General features: G+C 31.2%; 4 protein-coding genes across 5 annotated transcripts; 2 read left to right on the top strand and 2 right to left on the bottom strand.

Moving 5' to 3' along the window:
- Positions 1-3,369: 3,369 nt before the first annotated feature.
- On the top strand, positions 3,370-5,027 carry LOC108463121 (E3 ubiquitin-protein ligase ATL6-like). The gene has a single exon (XM_017763071.2). The coding sequence runs from the start codon at positions 3,689-3,691 to the stop codon at positions 4,841-4,843; it is 1,155 nt and encodes a 384-aa protein (XP_017618560.1). The 5' UTR covers positions 3,370-3,688; the 3' UTR covers positions 4,844-5,027.
- A 3,986-nt stretch (positions 5,028-9,013) lies between these two features.
- Positions 9,014-13,316, top strand: LOC108461250 (DNA excision repair protein ERCC-1). 2 transcript variants are annotated; one of them, XR_008277647.1, is made up of 10 exons: positions 9,014-9,306; positions 9,710-9,836; positions 10,284-10,387; positions 10,808-10,907; positions 11,145-11,221; positions 11,535-11,634; positions 11,811-11,882; positions 11,960-12,028; positions 12,252-12,544; positions 12,960-13,316. XR_008277647.1 is itself a non-coding variant. In XM_017761032.2 (10 exons), exons 1-9 carry the CDS (start codon positions 9,083-9,085, stop codon positions 12,509-12,511), a joined length of 1,203 nt encoding a protein of 400 aa, XP_017616521.1. In that variant the 5' UTR covers positions 9,014-9,082; the 3' UTR covers positions 12,512-12,544; positions 12,960-13,316. The 2 variants fall into 2 exon arrangements, 1 of the variants encoding a protein (XP_017616521.1); XM_017761032.2 differs by having other exon boundaries at positions 12,182-12,544.
- Positions 13,317-13,558: 242 nt separating this feature from the next.
- Positions 13,559-16,088, bottom strand: LOC108461249 (probable serine/threonine-protein kinase PBL7). Its single transcript, XM_017761031.2, has 6 exons — positions 15,570-16,088; positions 15,251-15,492; positions 14,754-15,139; positions 14,517-14,649; positions 14,231-14,320; positions 13,559-14,128 (listed from the first exon to the last, which is right to left on the bottom strand). Exons 1-6 carry the CDS (start codon positions 15,877-15,879, stop codon positions 14,000-14,002), a joined length of 1,290 nt encoding a protein of 429 aa, XP_017616520.1. The 5' UTR covers positions 15,880-16,088; the 3' UTR covers positions 13,559-13,999.
- A 4,732-nt stretch (positions 16,089-20,820) lies between these two features.
- Positions 20,821-23,331, bottom strand: LOC108461655 (uncharacterized). Its single transcript, XM_017761555.2, has 6 exons — positions 23,100-23,331; positions 22,930-22,969; positions 22,579-22,659; positions 22,019-22,217; positions 21,530-21,797; positions 20,821-21,214 (listed from the first exon to the last, which is right to left on the bottom strand). The coding sequence occupies exons 1-6, from the start codon at positions 23,154-23,156 to the stop codon at positions 21,008-21,010; spliced, it is 852 nt and encodes a 283-aa protein (XP_017617044.1). The 5' UTR covers positions 23,157-23,331; the 3' UTR covers positions 20,821-21,007.
- Between the last annotated feature and the right edge of the window lie 3,887 nt (positions 23,332-27,218).

Genomic DNA, 27,218 nt, shown 5'->3' on the forward strand with positions numbered 1-27,218 from the left:
AGTCGAAAGCAACCAAGAAGCTAATAGCTTGTCTTGCTGGACATGCAACACATAATTATAATTCTTGACCAACTGCCCATCAGTATCAATAACAAATTGAGGTGGAACACTGATAGTCCCTAAAACAAAATTTTGTACAACATAACCCTCAAGAATCAACATAATTTGGTGTTTCTATAAAAGAAAATTGCTCTCACAAAGTTTAACAGTATTATGCTTAGGAAAATGTTGAACTTTCTTCCCAACAACAGAATGACAGAAACAGGATCAGAACAAGGAATTTTAACCTGTTCTCCAACGCCATTAGACAAAGATGATGACTATCAGTAACTACCTTTGATGCCATAACACATGAAAAAAAAAAACCTTAGCTCAATACCATGTAGAGAAATACAGCAAAAGAAAGTAAGAGGAAAATATATTTCATTTCTCAATATATTTCAAAATGATTATTAGAGACTGAATGTACTATATTTATACATGACTTAAACTGCTTTAACAACTTCTTAACAGTAAACTACTAACTACTGTAACTACTAACAACTTAACAATTGTCTGCTTCCTCAGCCCTTAATGGTCTTGGTTTCCACTCGTGGCTTTTTTTTTTTACTATTACATAAAGGGAAAGGAGTTACACCTTAACATTTTTCAAAAACCTCTATTTTGTCCAGTTCTCTAATATGTAGGGTTAGTAGGGACTTTACTATTCTCAACAGCATAAATGTGTTGTATGCCTATAATGGACAAGCCAAACAACTAGCATCAAAACTAATGCAGGTATATTTACGTGGAAGACCAATTGGATGTCTTCCCCTTTTTAATGTGTGGAAAGAATATAGAACTCAAAAGTTTATCGAAAGGCCTAATCTAGAAGATAAAGTTGCTATGAGCCAATTCAACCGTTACAAATAGGACTTATATTCTCCATCACCAAGTTATTAATGTTAAACCTTATTTAAGTCTATTGATTAGAGGGGAAGAGTCCTAACAGTGTAGCTTCTACTCATGCTGTGAATTTTAGGGATCTACTAATGAGTTGGGTTAGATGATAGCATGCATAGTAGAGGAGACTGAAGGTCCGCAAAAGATGAATTCTAGAAAGAAAAAAAGGGGTTGTGGATACCCCTACGCAAGGGTTCTATAAACATAAGGATTTAAGTTTTCTAATATACTTTGTTGTAGTTGGTAGATAAAAATAGAACTAACACTCCTATTGAGGTTGCTAATCATAATCTCCTCGATTACCCTTCTAGCCATGTTGGCTGTAACCTACGTAATCTCAGTACACTACTTCTAGCCATTGCTAACAATATTACTCTTAATCATAGTCATATTGGTAATAATCACTTTGGCCATACTAGTAGCTTTTATATCCATACTAGTTGTAGTATTGGTCATATTAATACCGATCATCCTACACATAGTTGACTAATTGACTTGTAATCCCGGGATATTTCAAGCTAGTTGAGCCATAAATTTTCAGTCAGTCCCTACAAACGATGCCAATTGTTATAACTATTAAGTTATATAAGGTGTAGAACAATATAATGGTGGTGGTTCACACCATAAATGGTGAGGAAAATCATTAAAAATGATTGCAAAGTGCACTGTAGATAATGCGAAGAACCGCTAAAAATGATGATGGTTCACACTATAGATGGTATATAAGGTTGCTAGAAATTGGTGGTGGTTCATACCATAGATAATGCGAAAAGCAACTAGAAAAGGTGGTTTGAGGATGGCGAGGTTGTACTTTAATAGAGTGTGGACATTATATCTAGACTTATCCTTCCTTTTAGAAAGGGGTATGTATAGGCAGAGTAGGGATTGGAGTGAGCCCCTTATCTCATGATTACCTCTTTGGTAAAGTCCAATTTCAACTAGATTAGAAGATGGCTTGGATAGTAACACCTTCAAAGTTAGTGAGCTTAAGAAGTTAGAAACATTAATAAGATCATACATGGTATGATAGCTATCTTTGGTAGTGCTATGGTGATTCTCTTTCCATAAATGCATTCATAATGGTGTGGGATGCTTCGGTGCAAGAGACATAGGAGGTAATCAGACGTAGGTATATAACAAATATATAAGGGTGCGTTTGGTTTGTTGAATCTTAAATTACATTTTGAAATAGACTATGGGAATGTAAGATTACAGGTGGAATATAAAATTACCTTATTTGGTTTCTTTGGTTGGAATGTAAGATTCATATATTTTGTTGACAAATTATAAAATTACCTATTTTAGTCTTAAATTTTTCATAAAATTATAATAACTTAAGAAATTAATTTTATTATACCTTGATTTTATCTTATGAATTCAATTTAATAAGCATGAATCTAATTATGATAGTTTATTTATGGTTTATAATTGTTTATTTTAGAGATTTTGATTTGCTTTTAATATGAAAAGGGATGGTTTGAGTTCTCAACAAGTTTAGGAAGACTGAAGGTTTTATTTGTAATTTTTTATGTAAAATAAAAAGAAAAATGGAAGATTTTATTTCAAAAATAGAACAATATAAAAAACTAATAATTAAGATTAATCAAATAATTTTATAAAAATAATTAATTAAATAAACCCAAGTTCGTAATTTGACCTAATATTAAAATTCAAAATTTATATATAAAAACCTCCACTCAATATATAATTTATTTTATAAAATAAAATTCTCTTAATAATTAATACAATAATAAACCATAAAGTTGTATGAAAATAAAGTATGCGTAGAGAACAAGTAATATGAAGTTAAAAAGAGTAATTTTATTTAAAATTTTAAATTTCGGACACAAAAGTTTTGAAAGTTTATATCTGATTAAAGGAATTAAATTTCCAACTAATTAATTGTACTTTTGAGTAAATGGGGTGAAAGAGGAGCTAGTTGAAGTAAACAATTATTTTTATCAATCAAAATCAGATTGTTGAATGCTTGTAGTAAAAAGTACATATTAGAGATAAGGTGGGGTTCATGGGTTTGTCGGAGGTTGAATTTATGGAGTTGATTTATGAGTCCTGTTTAAGAGAATGAAGTTCATGAATCTGAATTTAAGAGTAAGTTTGAATAATGATGTGTTTATTTATAATTAATTTAAAAATAATAATAATAATAAATAATAACAGTAAAATTAAATATTATAATGAAATTTTAACATAAAATAAAAATTAACTAAACACAATACTCATCATCTAAACTCACTCTAATTCACTAAAGCAAACTTTATCATATATTTCCCCCTTCACTTCCTTACATATATATATTCTATTGCCCTAACTTCTTCAATTTCCTCGTGCCTCCTTCGCATCTAATCTATATATTATTTACAAGTAAAGAAAGCAAATGGAACTCGGTTTATAAATTGCAGATTAATAATAGGCTACTCTACCTAGCATCGAGCAGTCAATGTGTCAATAGGCATGATTAAAACAGTGGCCACGTTTCTAGAGGGTTGTTTATTTATTTATTAGGAAAATATAAAAAAATTCTTATTGCATAAATTAATGAATCATCACTCAGCAGCCCTAATTTAGATAATATTTGTTCTTATTGTTTTATCAATTATATATAATACTCTGGAGCTGGATTCCTCCTTCGCACCTTCTTCCATTCTTTTTTTTTTTTTTTTTTGTTCTTTTCTTTCATTTGAAAGTTTAAAACCCCTTACGCTTCTTAATTTCCTCTCATCTCGCCATGTCGTACACCGCCCACCATGGAATTATCTCCTTCCACTTCCATTTCTTCGTCCTCTTGCTCCTCATGTCTCCGCCACCTTCCACTGCCCAAGTCCAACCCACCAGCCCAAACGACGAACAATACTCTTACGCGCGTTTCAGCCCTTCCTTGGCCATAATCGTCGTCGTTCTAATTGCTGCTTTGTTCTTTTTGGGTATTTTCTCGATTTACATCCGGAACTGCTCCGAATCCAGCGCCAATGGAAGCAGCGTCAATCCTGTTAACGGCGGAGCCGGCCGTTCGCGGCGTGGGGCGCGTGGACTTGAAGCATCGGTGATCGAGACTTTCCCCACCATGATTTACTCTGAAGTTAAGGTTCATAAGATCGGTAAAGGAGCTCTGGAGTGCGCAGTTTGTTTGAATGAATTCGAAGACGACGAAACGCTGCGTTTAATACCGAAATGCGATCACGTTTTTCACCCTGAATGTATTGATGCTTGGTTGGCTTCTCATACGACCTGCCCCGTTTGTAGAGCTAATCTCGCTCCTCAACCAGGTGATTCTGGAGTGAGTCAACCCACTGAGTTGAATGAGACCGCCACCGAGATAGACCTCGAGGCTCCGAACGACAGCAGTGACTCGGAAATGGAAGGAGAAGAAAGGAGAATAAACAATAATAATGTCAGCAGTGACGTTGAAGGTGGTGTTGCTCCGGAGGTTGAAGTAGTTGACTTGAACAAAACTTTGAATAGGAATCGCACACGTGGATCAATATCTAGCCGTAGACGTAAATTCTTTTTTCCGCGCTCTCACTCAACTGGCCACTCTTTGGTCCAGCCAGGTGAAAACACCGACCGATTCACCTTACGCTTGCCGGCTGATGTTCGAAACCAGTTAATGAACCGGAAATTGAACCGGGCAACGAGCTTGGTTTTGCCTAAGGAAAAGGGTTCCCGACCCGGGGAAGATGGTGGAAGTAGTAGAGGGAAGTCTTCTATTCGGCTCACTAAGATGGACCGGGGAGTTAAGTCAGACCGGTGGCTTTTTAGTATGTCACGATCATTTTTTAGTAGAGCATCTTCCGTAAGGTCACCAAAGGTGACCAATGATGGTGAAGGAACATCAAGTTTGCCGGCTGGACCCACGGTTGGCTCAAGTCGTCCTCAGGTTTAATGCCTCTCTTTTTTTCCCCAACAAATTTAATAATATGTACATTATCTATGCTATGTTTAGTTTTTCCTAAAAAAATATTTTTTGTTTATTAATTTAATTTGATTTTCTGGAACAATGTATGTAAGATCACATTCACGATAGACCCTTTCAATTGGAAAAAAAAAACCTGACGTTTGAGTTTGAATATTCTTTTCGTTCAATGGTTATTTTTATGGGGGTGATGTATCTGTTTTATTATTGTTATTATTATTATTTTTTAAAATAGATTATTAATAGGAATTATTAACAATAACAATACAAAACATGACATATAATATAAACTATAAATAAATGTATAAATATTATATCTCAAAAAAAAGGATAATTTGATAATAACTACAACACTGGAACACCTTAAAAACAAATTAGATATGATCAATTTAATTCAAGAAAAAACTGACAAAAACCTTAAGAGGCGCACTCCATCAATGACACACAAAAAACTTAAGTCTTAGATAATTTATACTCTTCCTTATCTTAAATCTATCATTATCACTATGATCTACTATGATAAAGTCCTTCGAAAATAGTTGCTAATAGATCTGACGATATTCTTATATTGACAAATCTCATATATGTGTCAAAACATAATTAAAGACTAAAAGCAAAATAAAATAACATTTACTTTTAAAGAAAATAAACTGGACAAAACAAAAACTAAAAAAAAATGTGGACAACCATAAAATTATAAACAAAATAAAACCATGAAAATATAAACTAAAATTAAAAATAAAATAAAACTAAGAAAAAAATAAATGTTAGAAAAAAGATTTAGTTTGAAAAATTAATGGTTAAAAAGCTTTTATGTAAAAAATAAGACAAAGGAAGAAGAGCGTTAAATATTTGTTTTGACTGCCACCTTATTTCTTTTTCTTTAGAAAATAAACATATTTCCTAGAAGCTACATAGCACTTTGATATGATAAGAAATGAATACGAATAAAAGAGTTAGGAAAAAATCATGAAAATGGTGGACATCAACTGAACTGGTGTTGTTACCTATATTTTTGGATTCCTGAGTTATAAAATAATCTGATTTATAAATAAATAATAATTTTATTTAAATATAATTAGATCTAAGATATTAAATTCTAAGTTATTAATATTTATTTATAACATTAATGTTTAATTATGTTTCAATAAAACTATTAGTATTTATTTATAAGTTCTTTACATTTTTGTTAATTTAACAATGGTGTATCATATTATTATTCACCGATGGTGCATGAAACTTAAGCATTTATGGTGCATCGATTATTATTCTTATTTGATATGGTTATTTAAATTTGATATTATTGTATTTTTGTTTTGTTTGGTGTACATATCTAACAACACGAAAAATTCTGCTAACGGTAAACTACACTTAGTGTATTAAACTATTAGTAAATTTACGTTTTAGTCACTCGAATTCAAAAAGTTACAAAATGATCACTGAACTATTCAGAAGCTTTCATTCCAGTCACTAAATTATTTAAAAGTTTTTATTTAAGTCACTGGGCTATTAAGTTTTTTTTATTTAGTTCGACTAGTGAGCTCAAAGTGACAATTCAACGATTGGTAAGGTGGATCCATCAATGAGTAAAAGAACATACCTTAAATCCAAGTCGATCTGATGGTTGTTGTAGGAGATCGAAGAAGACAACTATTTTGGATTTTGGTTCGTGGATTCATGACATTCAAAGTTGTTTCTTTAAAAAACTGAACTATAGAAGAGAATGGGAATGAAAACTTTCGATTAGTTAAGTCGATCTGACGGTTAGTACAGGCTGCGCGAACAAAGAAGGCCATACCACAATAATTTTAACAGCTCGGTGATTTAAATGAAAACTTTTAAATAGTTTAGTAATCATTTTATATACATTTTTGAAGTTAAGTGACAAAACACAAACTTACTAATTATTTAACGACGTTAGATATGAATTAATCTTTCTAATAAAAACTTTTTAATATGAGGTTTCAATGGGTTAGATAAAAATTATCATTATGAGAAATTAAGTAATTTGTAAAACATGAAAACATTTATTAGGTCCAAAATCAGTAATTGCAAGAAAATACTTAGCAATGTCAACTACTTCAAGTACTAGTGAAAAATAGGGCAAAAAAAAATGAATACTCAATATATTCACGTAATTTTATTTTCCTTCGTATGGAGGACCTTACCCAGAGAAATAATCCACCATGTTAACACCTTTTACAACAAATAATAACAAGCACTAACACTCACTAAATTAGCAATCTCACTTTTGCAACTAAGATCTAAATCATTCTCATCTAAGTTTTCCTCTTAAAAACTTAGGCTATCAACTAAGTGACTCACCTTTGTGTTATTATTAATTAGTTTCAAACCATACATTTTATTACTTATTATATGTTATTTTTAAACACATCTTTATGTTTTAAGTCCGTATACGTATGTGATAAAATTCTTATTTTTTTTAATAATTAAATTGATTTTACTAGTTACCTAAGGGAAGTGAGTTCATAATACTAGTTAGCACTAAGGCAGTTTTTTTAAAGCAACCTAGTAATTGGATTTTGATATAATTGCTCGTAATTACATAAGGGTGACATGTTTGAATAACTATTGTGATTAGTGAGTCTTATCGAATTCGGTGTAATCAGAGCACCCCAAGTATACTTTTCAATTCTTAAGGGGGAGGGTGAGAATTGGAGTTACACAAGTAATTACACCTAAATCTAATTTTAAAAATTCTTTTATATAAGTTATACAAATTATATTATAAGCACGAACACGTATGGTTGTTTGGGATGCTTATGGCCAAAAATTTCTCATATTATAAGTCTTAAAATTTTATATTATAAAAATAATTTGTGTATTTGATAAAGTTATAACAAAAAATTATATTATTTAAATCCTAAAAATTCTAAAGTTATGGCCAAAAAATTTATTATAAAAATAATAAAATTTATTATAAAAATAATTTACATGCTATAAAAATATTATAATATATTTATTTATAAAATTTATGACCAATACATATAAACATAACTTATTTATCTGTCCATGCTATATATTATAAATATAATATACTTATTTATAAAAAAATTGTAATTCTTTTTATAACAACTTATTAAAAAGAAACTTTCTATGACAAAAATTGTGTTATTTATAAGTAGCGCTATAAAATATTTGAACAGTTTATAATTTTTTTTTATAAACATTACATATCATAAATTTTATATTATTTTACTTAATTTATGTATTATAAGAATATATATAACTTAACATAAGTTTTTCTCCAAATTAAGTTTATAAAAGTTTTTATAATTAAAGCTACTGACTTATTTGAATTGTGAACCCGAATACTAAAAGGTCAATATTAGTTATGCAAATTGAAAAGATTTTCTTGTACCATATAATGGGGGTATGATACCATTTGAGAGAATGGTGTCAGACACAAGCACCATAAACAACTTGTAAACTCTTTAATACGAGATATTTAATGTTTCAAAATATGGTTGAGAAGACATTTATTGTTCTAAAAAGATATTTCTCATATTAACAAAATCATTGTAGTATAGTATAAAAAAAAGGGGTTAGATCGTACTAGTATGTTGCATATTTCATAACTTCAATCATAAGTAGGATTGAGATAATCCATCTTTCGGAAAATACATGAAAGAATGGTATCTTGATAATCTTATTGATACAAATTCAAATCTAGATGATGATAAGGAACATATGTTAAATATTAAAAGAGAATAACCCAACAAATATGTACTAGAACAGTTAGATAAAATTGCATGTGATGTTTACTTTTCTTACTATTTTTATTAGTAATCGTTTTAGAAACTACTTAGACTAACATAATATATATGATGTTTTGATTTTAATTTTGTTACTTGTTCATACTAATTTTTTTATAGTAATTAATACTTTTATAAATATAAATTATATAATTATGTAATTATAATTTTAACTATCAAACATGACACAAAAATTTATAATATAATTAAGCCATGTACGTCTAATACAAAAGAGTTGATTTCATTTACCTCTCTACATGGAAATGGAAACAGTTTTGAAAGTACCCAATCACTAATAAGCCTTTGTTATTGGGCCTAGAAACCACATAAATGGGCCTCAAAACGAATACCTTAACCTATGGTTTTTCACTTCATCTCTAAACCAAAAGTCAGCAGGAGAAAGAGGAGGAAGAAGAAGAGAAGAAGAAGCAAGATGGAGAAAGATGAAGAAAATCAAAACAAGAAAAAAACACAAATTGTTATAGGAATTCCATCTTATAAGGAAGTAATTGAGAGCTCACAAACAAAATCAACCCCGCCCTCTCTTTTCACTCCTTCTCAATCTTTTTCTCAAGCCTTCAATTTCATTAAATCCTCTGAGTTCTACACTCCACCTCCTCCTCCTCCTGCGCCCAGCTCCCCTCTTTCCACCCCAAGGTGATGTCTTCTTCTTGATTTTAACTTACCCCTTTTGTCAATTTTCACAATTCATTTCAATTTAACCGTAAAGTTTTCTTCTTTCTATTGAAATTGGCTCTATCTTTTCTGGGTGTCTTTTTCTCTTTAGTTTGGTTTGAACCCTTTTGGTCAATTTTCATTTTTTATTCCCATTTATTGGTCTAACTTGTTTGAGTCTCCCATTACTAAGTGCGTTCTTTTTCCTTTTTCTTTTTTCCTAATTGAAATGGTTTGTAGATAATTTTCTGTTTCTTCATTTTAGTTAGACTTTTGGTTTAGCTTGTTGAGTTTGATATGATCAGGAAACTAGAATTCATAAAATTTTGTTCTGTTCAATTGGAATAGCTTGTAATTTTTGTTTGAAACTTTTGGTTTATTTTAGGCCAACTGGTGGAGCCAATGTGCCTTCTTCTTCTTCAGCTGCCTCTACCTCAGCTTCCCCTGCTGCTGCTGCTGCATCATCGACTTCGTCTCAGAGTCGCAATGCTATCCTTGTCAGCCATAGGCAGGTGATGTTCTTCAACTTTGGCGGCATTAATTGTTACATCGTCTTTACTGGTATATTTTTCATTTTCTAATGAGTAAGTTGTCAGCTAATTCTCTGCCATCTCTTGTTTTAACCTGACTACCTTTGATAGGTAATACAGTTCACTTTACAAATGTTTAACCTTATCTGATACGGGTATATATATAACAGTCGTCTTGAAATTTAGATGTCATGCATCATCTCTTGATTTTTTCTCACTTGGTTTTGATATTGTCATGCTCCTTTGATCCATTTCAGTTCATTATCAATGTAAAAAATTACCTTATAATCCTAAACCTCCTGAGGAAGAACCTAGCTTCACCAAAAGTTGTTATTAGAACAGAAATAGCGAGACTTCAATAAATATAACTTCGATTCTTCTACTTTTACTGCATTAGCCTAAATATAGAGGTACTTTCACCTCATGCAGAAGGGTAATCCCTTGCTCAAACATATCAGGAATGTGAGATGGGCTTTTGCAGATGTTGCTTGTGACTACTTGCTTGGTCAGAACACGTGTGCTCTCTATTTAAGGTTTGAACTATTACCATATGGCTTGGTAGCACAATAGCGCTCTTTGTGTGAGTTCAACAAGAAATGTGTTAAGCATTTATTTGAATATGGTTAATTCTTATTATGTGCCTCATAAGATATAGGGTAAGTCTTACTTGCATCCTAGTTTTTGTATCTTTCATAAGATTTCTATATGCACACAACCTTCTAGAAGGAGCAATTTAATAAATTGAAAAGTGGTTTGGGTTTTTGATAAGATTACATGCTCTTTCAAGTTTTTAGTATATTTAAGTGGGAAAAAGGTAACTTTGTTTTCTAGCAAAAGGGATTTTAGGCTATCTTTTATATTCAATGTTTTCTTTCGTAGATCTATTAAATTTTGTGCTTCTGTTGAAATTTTCTCTAATGCATTCAGCTCATTGAGTTGACTACTTGATGCAGTCTTCGGTATCATTTGCTGCACCCTGACTACTTATACTACCGTATAAGGGAACTACAAAAGAACTTCAAGCTTCGCGTTGTGTTATGCCATGTTGATGTGGTAACCTTCCTTCACTTTGAGGATATTCTTATATGCCTTGTTTATGGTTTCCTATAATTCAAGATTTCAAACAATGATTAGGTGCATTCTGGACATTATAAATATGGCATTTTGGTCCTGTCTTGCTTTGTGTGATAAATGAACATCTACTCATTGTTACTTGCTTGTTCACATCTCATGCCAACAAGTAAAAAAGTGAAACCTGGTTGCTCATTGTTTAGAGCTCTCTTTACACAGGAGGATGTTGTTAAGCCTTTGCTTGAAGTTACTAAAACAGCTCTGCTTCATGATTGCACTCTATTATGTGGTTGGAGGTATGATTAAGAATTATGGATGCATTGTATGGTAAATGCAAAGTATTCTTTTATGAATCTGTGAATGTTTCCATTTGCTACAGTAGTATTATCTAATCATTTAAAGTTCTAACCTAGTTAGGTCTTATCTATTTTGTGAATTTTATGTTAAAAGATAAGTTGTGCTATTTATAAACCTTTTTAAGACTCTGGTTATGCATATTTTTTTTTCCTTCAATTGAGTTGGGATAGTTCTATAGATGAATTTTTTCAATAGATGGCTAAGAAACTATGTCATTTTCTTGATAAATTTTCTTGCTATTATTTGGTGTAGCTTAGAGGAATGTGGTCGCTACTTGGAGACCATAAAAGTATATGAAAACAAGCCTGCAGACCTCATTCAAGGCCAAATGGATACAGACTACTTATCAAGGGTATCAATTTTCCTTCTTTTGAAGCTTCAGTCTATGAATAGATATACTCACTATGTCATGCCAGACCGTTACGGTTTTTTATTGACTAATTTGCAAAACCCAAATTTAATGTGTAATCATTTGTTTCCATTGTATTTGGTACAATTGATCTGAGACTAGTTTTCTTGTAATTGTAGCTAAATCATGCTCTCACAACTGTTCGGCGTGTTAACAAGACTGATGTGGTCACTCTTGGTTCTACTTTTGGGGTGCGTATGCTGTTTTACATCTAAAATGCAGTGTTTTATTTGTTGATTTATGTGACCTGATTATCATGTTTTTGCAGTCTCTGTCTAGTATCATGGATGCATCCTTGGAAGATCTTGCTCGATGTCCTGGAATAGGAGAACGGAAGGTAATATATATGTCTGTGTGTATACATATGTATGTATTCGGACGAGCCATCGTATGCCTGTTGATCCAAGTTATTGACTACAAGACTATACAGCCTCTAGTTTCAGCTTAACATACCCTTTTTTTTATTGTTTTCATGATCTTAATGAATCAGGTAAAACGCTTGCACGATACTTTTCATGAGCCCTTCAAGCGCATAATTTCCAGTAACCCTTCTATTCCAGAAACTCCTGTATGCAAAGATGCTGAACCAAGCTCAGCAAGTGAAGTCATAGAAGCAGACAAATATACTGAAGATACGAGCAAACGTAGGAAAAAGGAAAATGAAATTAACATTAAATCAGCTCTAACTGCTGCATTTGCCAAGTGTGCTGGTAAAAATAGTAAAATGAACAATAAATCCGAGGGTAATAAGGGAGGAGGAACTGCTGCTGCAGTACCAGAACCAGCAACTAAAACTTCTGGGGAAGAGGTCGAAACATGAGCTCCGTTTGCTACTTCAATCTATCTCCAACGGGTAAGCATTGACCGATGCAAATACTCAATGATACGTTGTGCTTATGCTTAGGCATTGAATTTTTGGTGATCTCTTACATAGGTTTGAAATTCATTACTTTCTAGCGTGTATTTTTATTTGGAACAGAATCTGTCAATATTTGTCTCAAGTAATACAAGGATTTTAGAAAGTTGCAGAATGAAGTGATCATTTCCCTGGTATTTAAAGTTTAGGTTGAACAATTTCACGCTTCATCTCTTTCAGCAATCATAATCCTTATAGTTGGTATGTTTGAAAGGATCTAATTATGGAACTTTGTTGTGATTAGCTGACAAATTCATAGGAGGACAAATATATTCGTCAAACGTAACTCTTATAGAATAGTTCAAAATTATGCTGAGTTTTCTGAAATTTCAGTATCGTGATTGTTCATCAGGTTTGGGTTGAAATGGACAACTACACAAGTCTTTCGGGGTTTCTCTACTTGCCTCGTAGCATCTGACGTAACATAGCCAATATTCTCTTTTATCAAGCTGACAGTCTCAAGTTGTTTAAGGAAACCAAGAAATTTGTGCAGAGACTCGCTCTCAATTTTCGAGGTATTGTTCATTAGTTACACGACATCGGACAAATTGTCCTGGTTGATTATTATGGGTTTTATCATTTATGTGGAGCCAACAAGGCATTGATGAACCTGGTAATAGGCTGTACCTTTTTTAGCCCTTCTCAGATTTTGTTATCTTGTAATAATATTGAAGCTAGGTTCTGAAGTTTGCATTATTTCATTGCAAAATTTTGGTACTCTTTGAATACTACAAATTCTCCTTTCATATTTATTGGCATCTTACGAAATTATACAAAAAAAAAAAAAAAAGTTTTACGTGGCAAATGAAAGACATTGAACTCAGACCAGGGCTCGATCCGCAAGTTCGTCAATGAGGTAGTGTAGTGTGTTCACGTGGGTGGGTAAGGTGAGTTTGAACTTTGTATATGTATAAAAAAAAAAATTACTATTTTCTAATCTCCAAGACTAACTTATGGCTTCTAAAAAGAGAATAATATTGTCTTTATCAATCATTTTACAACAAATTTATACAATAATATGAATGTAAAGAAGCTTATTTGTGGCCAAGGGAAAATGAACTTATATTCCAGATATGAGTCCGTTACTTAGCCGATTGGAGTCAGAAGCTTTTTTTTTTTCTCGAAGTACCAATGGCCGACAATTTCAAAAAAGAGTACAAGGATACGAACTTCTAAGCATATTAAAAAAAAAAAAATACCCATGTAGGATATATGCTTGTATTTAACATTTACTTTACCCTTGAATCCGGATAATATGGATTGATAAGGCTGTTTTTGTCATTCTGACAATGTAGATTCTTTTCCTATTTTATGCAACAAGAAGAAAAGGGAAAGGAATATGTGGCTTTGCAATTCTCAAAGGTATTAATGATTCTTGTGACTGGAGGTTTGTCAATGAAACCTAATGGAAGCAGAAGAGTTAAAATTTTTAACTAAAGGGACCAGTGACTGCACAACATCCACCATTAGAGGTCGATAATCAGCTTCTGGTTGCACACACATAGCAGCAATGGCAGCCACCTGTGGAAATATTGTAAATTTCATCAGCAGCTTGGTGAAGGCATTCATTTGATGATATGTTGATTTAAAAACATTAATAAATATCATAGAAGTAAACCTTACCTGAATTAGATCCTTCTTTGAATACTGTCCTTGTATAGCTGGATCAACCATTTCGTCAATTTTCTCTCTGTTTGTTAACCTTGGAAGTGCCTGTTAAATTATCAACAATATCTAAGCTATTTATGGCATTGAAATTAGAGACTTATTTTAATTTCAAAAAGTTGATCATGTTCTAGTTGTCTTTTAAACCTTGCAGGTGCAAGGTTAAATTGTAAAAAGCTATACATATCCGACAGTTGTGTCCAATACATATAACTATATAAGAGATTCCGTATCTGACACTAACCCATGAAACAAGGACATGTTCTCCAGGTGGCCTCTTGATGTCAACCGGTACGCGGCCTGTTAAAAGCTGTAAAAGCACCACACCATAGCTGTAGACATCTGATTTTGTGGTAAGTTTGCCTTTGGAAGCGTATCTGCAGTGCCAAAATTGATGGACTGAAAATTCAAGACCAAGTTTGTGCACAAATATTTGCTTATTTATTCTGATAATGAAACAGATGCATGATGGAGCACTCACTCGGGAGCTAGATAGCCGGTGGTTCCCAACACGCGTGTCAAAATCTGACCATTGATCTTGTCTGAGCCCATTTTGGCCAATCCAAAATTGGAGACCTTGGCTCGAAGGTTTTCATCGAGTAATATATTGCTGCACTTAAAGTCACGGTGGATAACAGTAGGGGAGGCATGTTCATGGAGGAACTCAAGGCCTCTAGCACAATCCAGTGCTATGATTAACCGGTTTCCCCAATCCAATGGCCTATGTTGATTGCTGGGATGATGAAGATGCTGTTGAAGATTACCACTGGGCATGAATTCATATATTAGTATTCTATGGTGCTGGTCAGCACAGTAGCCTAATAGCTTCACTAAGTAAGGACAGCTCAAGCGGCTTAGTAGATCCACCTGCAGCATAAAATGCAGTAATTTGAGCGAGCTCGATCGAGTTTCATTTTTAAAGTTTGAACTCGACCAGAGATAAAGATAAGAATACAAGTGGGGGACAAATTAATTCACCTCCATCCTAAAACCACGCTCCCCTTGCTTTCCATCTCTGTGAAGCCTCTTAATGGCTGCCATGGTTCCATCTTCAAGAACTCCTTTATACATTACACCCAACCCTCCATTGCTGATCACGTTTGCCTCACTGAACTTATCAGTTGCTAGCTCCAACTCTTTGTAAGTAAAAACTTGGACCCCACCATACCTACTTGGAGGTGTACGGATGCTTCCTCCATATAGACACCTTGCCTTCACATCTGCTCCATTTTCAGTTGAAATCAACGAACAATGATCAATCTTAGTAATTAAATAAGCTTGGAAAATGGACACTTACCAGGACTACAATTCAAGCTTATAGTAGTATGAGCAATGAACCTGCTACTGGTACCATTGTTAATGCTACCACTTTCATTGCAACTGTCATCATGTTTTCTGACAGATTTAAGTCTACGAAACATTACTATAAGTAGAAAGATTGCGAAAACAACGAGAATCGAGATGATTGACGCGATGATTATGACAAAGGAGTTGAAGGAAAGGTTGGGTTTATGTTGAGGCACGGAATGGAAACGATGATGTGTATGGTTTTTTGGTGTTGACATTGCAGGCGATGTTGCAGTAGCACTAGTTATGCTATCTTCCATGAAAACAGAAAGCAATATAAGAAAAATGAGTTTTAAAAAGGAAAGTGTTGGGAGAAAAATAATATGAAAACATAAATATGCCAAAATGTATATAATCAATCATGACTGCGAATTATCAGATCATCTGTATGGCCAAAAACAGCTCTTTCTCTGTCTGTCTCTCCCCCGTGATAAAACAAGAGTGCCTTACGTACTTCATTCGTCCATTCTATTGTAATCTTCTAAGGAATTGTCATTGTCTTTGTATCAGTCACTGTCTTATATCCAAATCATATGCAAATAATTTTATAAACTCCACTTCATTCATGTTAACTTTTGGTGTTAAAAACCATGGCTATGTACAGGCCGTAAAAAGCTCAGTTGGACCTGATCTATGGTGGAATTTGTCAGACCCACCAATCATATTGTAGCTTTGAGCCATGTGTAGGAAATTTAACTGAGCTTTCTTTTACAAAGACAATGCTTACCTTCCAAGTTTCTTACCAGGAATCTGAAATGGAAGTATTTGGGTTTGTTTTGTCATAGGAGTTTACTTTCTGTTTTCATAGGGAAGTGTAGAAGCAAAAATGGTACAAAATACAAAGTTCCTAGATTGTCACACGCTCACATGTGACATTAAGTTTACTAAACAATCACTGCCTAATTCAATCACGAGACTTTTTTAGATTCCACAATTTAATAATTAAATTTCACTATCTCAATTCCATTCTACATCACTCAATGATTTGATTAGAGTAAACTACGTCGTTTTACTCATTTAATTTAAAAAACATTACGATATCATCACAGAATTATTCAAAATTTTTATTTAAATTTTTGAGTTGTTAAAATTGATGTTGTATGATTTTCTTTATTCGCGCTGTTTAAATCGAAAGCACTATTTCTTGTTCTCTTCTACAGTTTAGTTTTTTTTTTTCGTAAAACAACTTTGGTTTTCTCCGATCTTCAAAATTGACTGCTAAATTGACTTTGATCTAATCTATGTTCTTCTACTTGTTGATGGATATTGATCCACCAGAATGATCGTCAAATCATCGATTGAAGGTCATCGGTGTAATTTTAATTTAAAAAAATACTTGACAACCTAGTGACTTAAATAAAAACTTTCGAATAGTTTAATGATCATTGTAACCAAAACAAAAATTTATCCATAATTTAGTGACTAATAATATAATTTACTGACATTAAATTTTTTTTTTGAATATTAAAATTCGATTATTACCTTTTTAAAAATGATTACCATTCACCAGATAATCCTACTTGGTTGACTTTGAGGCCAATTTTTATTTGGCAAGTTGTTGTTACGAGGTCCCAATTTTACCCTTAAGCAAAGAAGAAGAAAAGACTCATGACATAATTATAACCCACTTAGAATTGATTAATTTCCATAATTATTGTCACAAAAGGACAAAGCAGCAATAAAAAAAAATTAAATCCCGAAATCAGCAGGTCAAGTGTGAAATAAATATTATTGAAATAATCCGAGAGAGTTGATTAAAGTCATTGAAGACGAGTAATTAGCTGTTTCTATTCTAATTTTGGTTAAAATAATCAAAGAGTTGTTAAAATATGAAAACAGTTAATTTTAAGTATATTTTCAAGAAGGATAATCGAATTATTGATGGGATTGTTAAATTCACCACGGATAATAAGAAAATGTATAGATTTACAATGAAGCTTCTAGTGAGTTATTAATAAATTTATGTTCGGATAAAATAAAAGTCTATTTATTTCTAGTAGTTTGATGTAATAATTTTGATTTTATTTTTCACCAAAAAATAATAATTTGTAACATTAATTGTGTTGTAGAATAGTTGTACATTTAATCTACTTGATTCATATGTAAACTTATAACCGTAAGTCAATATGGCCATTATTAAGAAAAATTATCTAAAATGTTTGGAATTAATCTCTAAAATATTAAATAAATATTAAACTCAAAATTCATATATTAAATTTAATATTTATCCCTTAATATTATAATACACGCCTATATCTAATAGTATTATTATATTGTTGCAAGTGATTTTAGGGTGAACTATTTAGTTGTCACCCAATTTTTAATGTGCTTTTATTTTAATCACTAAGCATTAAATCTCTAATGGTGGTTAATTGTACACGTCATATTATGTTTGCACTTTCATTTTGGTCACCCAACTTTTAGGCCGCTTTCATTTTGGTCACCCAAAAAATATTCTTTTCAAGTATTTATTTGAGTAATAAAAAAAATCAATGGTTCAAGTGAAAAAGTGGTACAAACTAAAATAATACACAAAATTCATCAAATTGTACTTGTTGATCTCATTGTCAAAATTCTAAATTTGGGTTTCAAATATAAATTTTAAATATTAAGATTCAGAATTATATTAACAAATTGATTGACATTATCAATGAATAAAAATGTTTCAACAACTTATTTAATTTATTTCCATATTTTAAAATTATTTTAAAAATTATCAATGAAAATTATTATCTTTAATAGTTGTCTATGAAACCCAAATTTCTTTTAACTGTATGATCTTAAATCTTCCATACTAAGCTAAAAGTAAAAATATATATATTCTAATTAAATAAATTAATTAATTTTATCTACTGTGCTAAACAAAACTCATAAAAATTTTCATTACTTATTTACCCAAACGAATAACAATATTTTCCTTTACTTTTAGCATGGATTCAATTATATAATTTAAAGTTTCTTTTGAGTTGATTTCCTCAATTTTAAAATTTGAGTTATTAAATATAAGTTATTTAAGTTGATTTCGTTAATTTTAAAATTTAAAAGAGATTAAATTAATTATTTTGAATGCTATATTAACAAATCGATTGACATTATCAATAGATAAAAAATTTCAACAATTTGTTCAATTTATTTTGATATTTTGAAATTTAAAATTTCAACAAAAAAATTAGAACTTTTGGTAACGGATAAACAAATACAAATTAATAATTTTGTGTATTATTTTAGTTCCTATAGTTTTTCCACTTTAATCTTTGTTTTTTTTTTACCCCAATCAATATTTAAAAAAGATATTTTTTTGGATGACCAAAATGAAAGTAACCTAAAAGTTGGATGACCAAAATGAAACCGTAAACATGGTGTGGCGTGTATAGTTAACTGTCGTTAGTATTTAACACTTGGATGGCCAAAATGAAAGCGCCCTAAAAGTTGAGTGACCAAGTTGCAATAATTTCATTTTGAATGGCCAACTAAATAATTTACCCTAAAATAATTTCATTTTGAATGGCCAACTAAATAATTTACCCTAAATCTTAAGGTAAGACCTCTTGGGTATATGCAATCGCACTAACAAAAAAACCATTTAAAAATTGGTTAATTTAAAATTTGGCCCTTAAATTTGGTAATTAGTTTTACTTTGATTCTTGTATTTTTTTTTATTTACTTTGGTATCTAAACTTGACAACTAGGTCCACTTTAATATCAAGACTTGAATTTCATAAAACTGCGATAATGTGCCACTTTGAAATTGTGTCATATCACCACCTAAAAATAAAAAAAATATTTTTTTTAAAAATTTCAGGTTATGATGTGGTAAAATTTTAAAATGTTACATCATTATATTTTTATGGAATTCAAATTTAGGGACCAATTTAAGAAATATCGTCAAGTTCAAATACTAAAATGGACTTAATTATCAAATTCAAACACAAAAATTTACATTAATCCTTAAAAAAAATCATATTTTAAGTTAAACCAAAACACTTTTTAAAACATCTCAAACAAATTCCAATATATTTCATGAAAATGGTAATTTCACCAAAACACCAATTAGAAAAAGGAAGAGAAAAAAAAAAGCAAAAACGAAAAACAAAACAGAGGGTGAAACTGAATGAAAATAAGCGTCTGACATTAATGGTTAAAATGGAAAAAGAAAATTATAATTGGTTTCTCTATTTTTAGAGTGCTTTTGATATTTTTATCTTCAATGGTCTACCCACATTATTTCTACTCGGATTGGATTATATTTCAAGCAGACTTAGATTTTACTTTTTACAAATCTACTTTGATCTCATCATGGTGGGGTTGGATTCAAGCTGAATCGATACAAAATTTTAGACTCATTTTTTAAGTTTGAGTTCGGCCTAGCCTAAAAATAGACTTAAAATTTTGTCTAAATCCAACCCAAATTAAAAATGCTAAACTTGAGTATGGCATACTTGTATTAACTTTTTTTAGATTATTTTTTTATATAAAAATAAATTTTAAAAAATATAATACATCAAATACACAAAAAAACATTAAAATAAGTGTTTTCCAACAAAGTAAAAATACTTATTCGAATCGTGTCGAGCTAAAAAATCATACCTAAGACTTGGTCCATTTAGAAAAAAAGAGCTTTATTTTTTGTCCCAAATCTATTTTTCTGACTTATATTTTTACTCAAATCCTCTCATTTTTTGAATTAACTTTTGGACATGGATAGATAACCCGGCCAAAGATTAAGTCTAAAGGGCCCAAGTTGGTTTAAATTAAAACATAGTTGGAAAATGCATGCTATGCTAGGCTTTTTGAACAAGAGTCTTCACCATTGAAGTATCATGGTGTTTACACATATTAAACAATTTTATGTTAATGCTAAGGTAAGGAGTTTTTATCTTTCGAGAGATGGAGTAAAAGAATGATGTTATTCTGATCTTACTTTACCTTTGCAGGTAGGTATAAGGGTAACCAAAACCTCTATAACCCTTCTTTCGTAATTGACAAATCCAGCTCACATCTCTTCCAAGCACTTCTCCCCATGCTTACCAACATCATGTCAGAATGTCAAATGAGGAATGGATTCATTGACCTCGACGGATGAGAATGTAGTTACTATTATTTAACTATGTTTACTGATTTATTTATTTACTAAATATAAAAAATATTACTAATATAATATAAATGGTTTTTACCCTCTTAAATTGAAACTATCTCACTAATTTATTTATTAAAGCACAACGCAGTCAACTGTATCTATATTTCACATAGCGTTACAAATGAATGAATACAAGATGTAATTGTTGATCAAGAATAATAGTTAAGCCAAAAATCTTCGTAGCAATTAAAATGCTCTCTCTTTCTCATCTACAATGATAATGAGTTTGCTTCATCAAAGGAAGTTTAATCTTACACTGTAACGGTGAACAAATAGAGTTTGAGCACAACAGCTAGAGCCAACTGCAACAGAAAGATGCCAGTGACGATCAAAAACCATCTTTCTCCAGCTGAATTAATATGAGCTTTGAGATTAAGTGCCACAAAAGTTGCTGACATGAACCCAGCTACACCGGCAATTACCCATCTGAAAATTTCCAAGGGGACAACGGATAGACACTGCAATCAAGTACAAGCAAGAATAAGTTATGTTGTTCGGATAATAGGCCTCACTTTAAAGAAATCTCTAAAAGTCCAGGCATTAGCTTTAACAGTGTTTTTATTCGGATTGTTTTCTCAGCTTTTTCAGTGTTTGGAATCTCTTTAAAAGTTGGGGGGCAAGGAAGTTGGGGCGGGGGATCAACTTGGAACTTTAAGAAATAAACTTCCAATAAAGTTTATTGAAATCCAAAAAGTAAAATGATAGAGAGCCAAATGAACTATCTTCGCATTCAGAGGGGAAAAAGAAGAGAAAAAAAAACCTAGAGAGCTTACCAGTGCTGGAATAAAGACAAATAATGAGTATCCATACAGACAAAACAGCTGGACAAGGCCTGATGGTGCCGAAAAGTACTTGAGAATAACATACAAGATAAGAGGAACCACAGTGACATAGCCATAGAACACACCAGCAGACCAAGTCACTAGATTTATGTCATAATCCCATTCTTTTTTCTTGAGCTTGTGTGCTATGTAAGTCACAAAAGTTCCAATAGATGCTGCTACAAATATAAGAGTGGTGCATATCCAGAATGGTCCATATCTGCACAAAATAAAATTTTCAATCATGCATGATCAACTCTGTTTTCTCTTCTTTTAGGGTTTTACACACCTATTCTTAAAGCAAATTTTTTTTACCATGTGCAACAGAAAAGAAACTTTCTAGTCTCAAGCTTGAAAATTTTACCATATATCTATGTTAGACAAATATTCGATGCTTAGAACATCATTTAAACATAAATGAGTTACAGGGAGAAAACTCACAAATCAGGGTTGGTAGCCGTTTTCTCTGTAAATGTTCCTCTAAATGGAAAGAGTGACTCCTTAAGTCTATCAATGATGTCAGAAGTGTCAACATCGAAGTATGGCTTGTATGCAGCGATGGTGAATGTACGAAACCAGCCACTCCCTTGTGGTTCACCAGATCCAGGTTGAGATCCACCACCAGGTTTTGAAAATGTATCTGCCTCAATAGCAAAGTAATAATTTGCCACCAGCATGACACCAACCATTGTTCATGTGAAAATCTAATTAGATTTTTCATTGAACTAAAACATAGCAGATACTACATCCGATCTATTTGATCTATTAACTGTTGCTCAACTATTTGTTTTATGCATAGCAGATATTTCAAACATGTGATCAATGACTTGGATCATCTTTCATGCTATAAAAACTTTATAAACCTAATCTTTAGATCACTAATGAATTTATGCAAAATGCCACTGAGATCATGAATCCAAGATATATAAGCACCAGGATAAACAAATCAAAGCATAAGCACCATCACAAAAGGAATTCAAATCAAATGGAATCGGAAATACCATCAGCATCATGAGGAGGTTGAGTTCCACCAGAGATCTTCCCTTGTGCACCCGATGGAGGAAACGTTTGAAGGTTCGAATCTATAAATTTAAGCAAATTAATTAATAAAAGTAGAACTAAATCCACAAATTAGCTACCTTAAAGCACTAAACAACACTTCATTGACTTTACAATTTCATTATACATTAAAACACACATTCAATTCATTCATTTTAAACTCCGATTTCTTTCCCTTTCCTACATTTTCCAGCAATCAATCAACTAATACTACTACATATAAAATAAAATGAAAAGGAGAATTCAAATTCAGATTCAGATTCGCAGTGACAACTGGAAAAAAAAAAGTTCACCTGTAAATTTAACGGCGACATGACTGGGATCTGAAACCGCCTGTGAAATTAAGGATTAAAAAAGCAATAAGCAAATGAGATCTGGTTAATTTTAGCTTGAAAAAAGAAAATTAAAAGCAAAAATTAAGAATAATTAGACAAGATACGATGAATTATGAAACATAACTTACAGGAACAGATCCAGAAACTTTCTGATTATCAATGCTTGTATAACCTCCGGACATCATTTTTTGTTCTCTTTGTTCAAATAGATCTCTCTCTTGCGCGTGTTGAAGTCCAGAGGTTTTAGCTTTTTGTTTACTTCTTCTCTTTTAAGAATTAAGACAGGATTCCAAATAAGAGTGGAAATTTGTCTCGCATTTGTTTTTAAGTTTTTTTTTTTTTGTATATATATATTTGGTAAACTACAGTAGAAAGATTTGGCTTTATTTATTTAGTTTTAAAAAGTTAGTATGTGGATATTAAATCATTTAATTATTTTTATTTAAGTCACTGTTTAAATCATCCTTTTATTTTTTTGTTTGTACCGTTTGTAACAATTGAAAGTTTTTATTTTTTTATAGTGTAATTTCTTTTTATAAAACAGTTTTAAACTTCACGAATTTGCTAACTAAAATACAAATAGCTTTGAAGATCGAGAATTTACGAACTAAAATTCAAAACAACTTTTTTTCTTTAATCTTTTAGTACTGACCGTCAAATGGACTTAGATCTAATGTATATTTTTCTACTCATCAATGAATACTGATTTGATTATCGAATCATCGCTTGAAGATTGCTGATCCGACTTTAAAAAACTCTTAACAACTCAATAACTTTAAAAAAAAACTTTCAAATAACACAGTGATCATTTTGTAACTTTTAGAAGTCGAGTTACTAAAATGTAAACTTTCTAATAATTTACCATTGTTTTGGTCAAATTTTATTTGTATATAGTTAACCGTGAATTTGTAACGCCCCCTAACTCTATACCGTCATCGGAACAGGGTTACGAGACATTACCAGTCAGTACGGTCCAATTTCGGTCATTAATTAAAGTAAATATTTACACACATCCTAGTTTTAAGATGTCGCCCTTTAATGGGCCCTCGCGGTCCAATATGAACATAAATTCAATTCGGGACTAATTTAGAATCACTACTAATTTTAGTAAATTTCAAAATTCATACTACATACCGCTGTTAACCATAATTTACTCATTTCATGAGTACATCTACAACCTAAATGACTCTCATAAAACATCCTAGGTACATGCCATTACCAATAATTAACACACTTTACCTTAATGAATTCGGGATCGAATCGGGATGCTGATTCAACGTTCTATCTTTACTAAACTCGCAAGACGAAACAAACCGACGTTGAGTATGGTATACTCAGTGGTATTTCCATAATCCGAACACTTAATAATATAACAATTAAACTTAAAATCACAATAACAATTATAAGTATTCATTTGTTTGTTTTATAGATAAATTTTCAATTACTTACCATATAAATTCTATACAAGTATATAACAAACACAATAGCATATTTGTTCAATTCTTTTCATTTACTTACCGTATAAATTCTATACAATATATTCACAATTCACTTGTTTTCACACTTTATTTCTTAACAATATACCATCTTAATTCATTCTAACATCAATCATCATCCATTTGAACTTCACTCATTTCATGAACCTTTTGGTTCATGTTTTCAATCTCATATCTCAATTTCAATTCTCAATTCAATTTCTCATTTCATTCCAATAGCTCAATCAATCAAATTCACTCGACTTATCTTTTCACTTATTTACCCCTATTAACAAGACTCGGACCTTGGCGGATACGGATCCAACCAAACACACCAATATGGCACCCAGTGCCTCATCGGATAGTTCGAAGCAATATTTGACACCCAGTGTCTCATCGGCCTAGCCGAAGTAAAGTTGGTACCCAGTACCTCATCGAATCTATCCGAAGAAATATAGTGACACCCAGTGTCTCATCGACTCGAGGTCGAAGAATCCTGAACACTTCCAATCCTATAGCATGCCAACTATATCCGACTCAGCCCGATCATCGTTAATAGGGTATTCAATTCACTTTCAATTTTTTCAATCAATACACATTTTAATTAATCACATAAATTGTAATCCAATACAATTCAATTCACTTTTCAATAACAAATATCCAAATATCACAAATCTCATATTTAAAATTTTCAAACAATTTATATTTCAATTCAATTCAAATAATCAATATATATTCAATATTCAATATATATATATCTATATATATATACGCCAATTCAATCAATATAAATTCAATAATTTCATCACATACTATATCAATCCATTTCATTTGCAAAACACAATAATTTTACTTCAAAACACTTAATATACATATTAAGAAATAAATTCAACAATTAAGTATTAGGTTCGGATTATAGAAATACAAACCGTAATTTTCGAGCTAACTCCGTTGACTTTGTCTTGTCCTTTCTTAGCCGAGATTTCGGTACCACATTGACTACGAAATTAATACAATTCATAATCATTAATACATTACTAATTCATATCTTGAGTTATAGAATTCTAAATTAAGATCCGCTAATTTTTCCTGAAACTAGACTCACAAATCTTCTTACAATAAAATTTTCAGAATTTTGGTTTAGCCATTAAGTACAGTTTATTCTTTAAATTCACCCCTATTCTGCCGTCTGACAGTTTCGTCCCTTCTTCACTAAAATTAATTATCTCACAGTACAGAACTCGGATAACATTCTCATTGATTTCTAATGAAAATAGACTCATTAGGGATTCTAAACATATAACTTTAAGCCTCTAATTATTTTTATTCAATTTTGGTGATTTTCCAAAGTCAGAATAGGGAACCTGAATTCATTCTGACCTTGTCTCACAAAATTCATTATATCTCATAATTTACAATTCAATTGCTTATATCGTTTCTTCTATAAGAAACTAGACTCAATAATATTTAATTTAATATTTTATTCATCCTCTAATTCAATTTCTACAATTTTTGGTGATTTTTCAAACTTAGACTACTGCTGCTGTCCAAAATAGTCTTAGTACAAAATGTTGATTTACTTTAATTTCAATTTAATTCTAACTAAATTCACTTACTTTTCTATCTTAATTCATACTTTATTTCTATTCAAATTTCATCCATACTCTCATTTAAATATTAAATTTCCAGCATACTTTCCTAATTTCAAAATTTCATCAATTTAGTCCTTACAACATAAAACTTATAACTTACTTTACAATTTGATCCTATTATCAATTCTAGCTTGAAATTTACTCAATTAAACCCTTAATTCACTATTTTATTCAACATGAACTATACTTGAAAATCTATAAACTCTCAAAATATCAACTTAATTTCATCAAAGTCTTGTTCCAAAGCTTCTAAAACATCAAAATTTAAGAAGAAATGACTTAATTGACTTACCAAATTAAACTTTGAGCCTTGAAACCCAAATTTTCCTTTTTCTTTTTCTTTCTTTCTTTCTCCCTGTTTCTTCTCTGTTTCGTTTGCTTTCATTCTGTTTCTTATGTTTCTTTACTTATTTATATAATATAATATATAATATAATATACTATAATATAATAATAATTTAATATATATATTTTAACACATAAAAAAATCTCAGATTTTTATGTTTATGCCGCCTCACTTAGGACAAATGGCATAATTGCCATTTTGGTCCTCTTCATTTTCTTTTAATCTACAATTCAACTTTCATCCTTTATTCAATTTAGTCATTTTTCCTAATTACTCTTAATTAAACTAAATTTACTTAATTAAACTCTAATTAACCACTCAATTGACTTCGTAAATATTTTTAATAAATATTTACGAATCCATTTTTCAGAACGGAGACCGAAAATACACTTTTTCGTAATAAAGAAAATTGGTCGTTACAATTCTCCCCTTTTATAATTTCGTCCTCGAAATTTACCTGAGAGAGGTGGGGGTGTAAGTACAAAGATCTCGCTGTTCCTCTCGGTTCCCATATTGCTTCTTCAATATTATGACATTACCGCTCGGGCTAGTATCTCAACCGGCTCTTTTTCATACTATAGATTACATCAAATCTCAATATCCTTTGTCGATATAACATGCAAGAGATTTGATCTCTATAATCTTCTGAGCTTCAAATCATGAAAAATTATCATAAACTTTCTGTAACTTTAGAAGCAAAACCAAACAATATTTTACCAATTTGACTTTTCTACAACTTCACATAGCCCAACAGAACAAGAACTCAATTTCTTT

The sequence above is a fragment of the Gossypium arboreum genome, chromosome 13, assembly GCF_025698485.1.
Source record: "Gossypium arboreum isolate Shixiya-1 chromosome 13, ASM2569848v2, whole genome shotgun sequence".
Taxonomy (NCBI): domain Eukaryota; kingdom Viridiplantae; phylum Streptophyta; class Magnoliopsida; order Malvales; family Malvaceae; genus Gossypium; species Gossypium arboreum.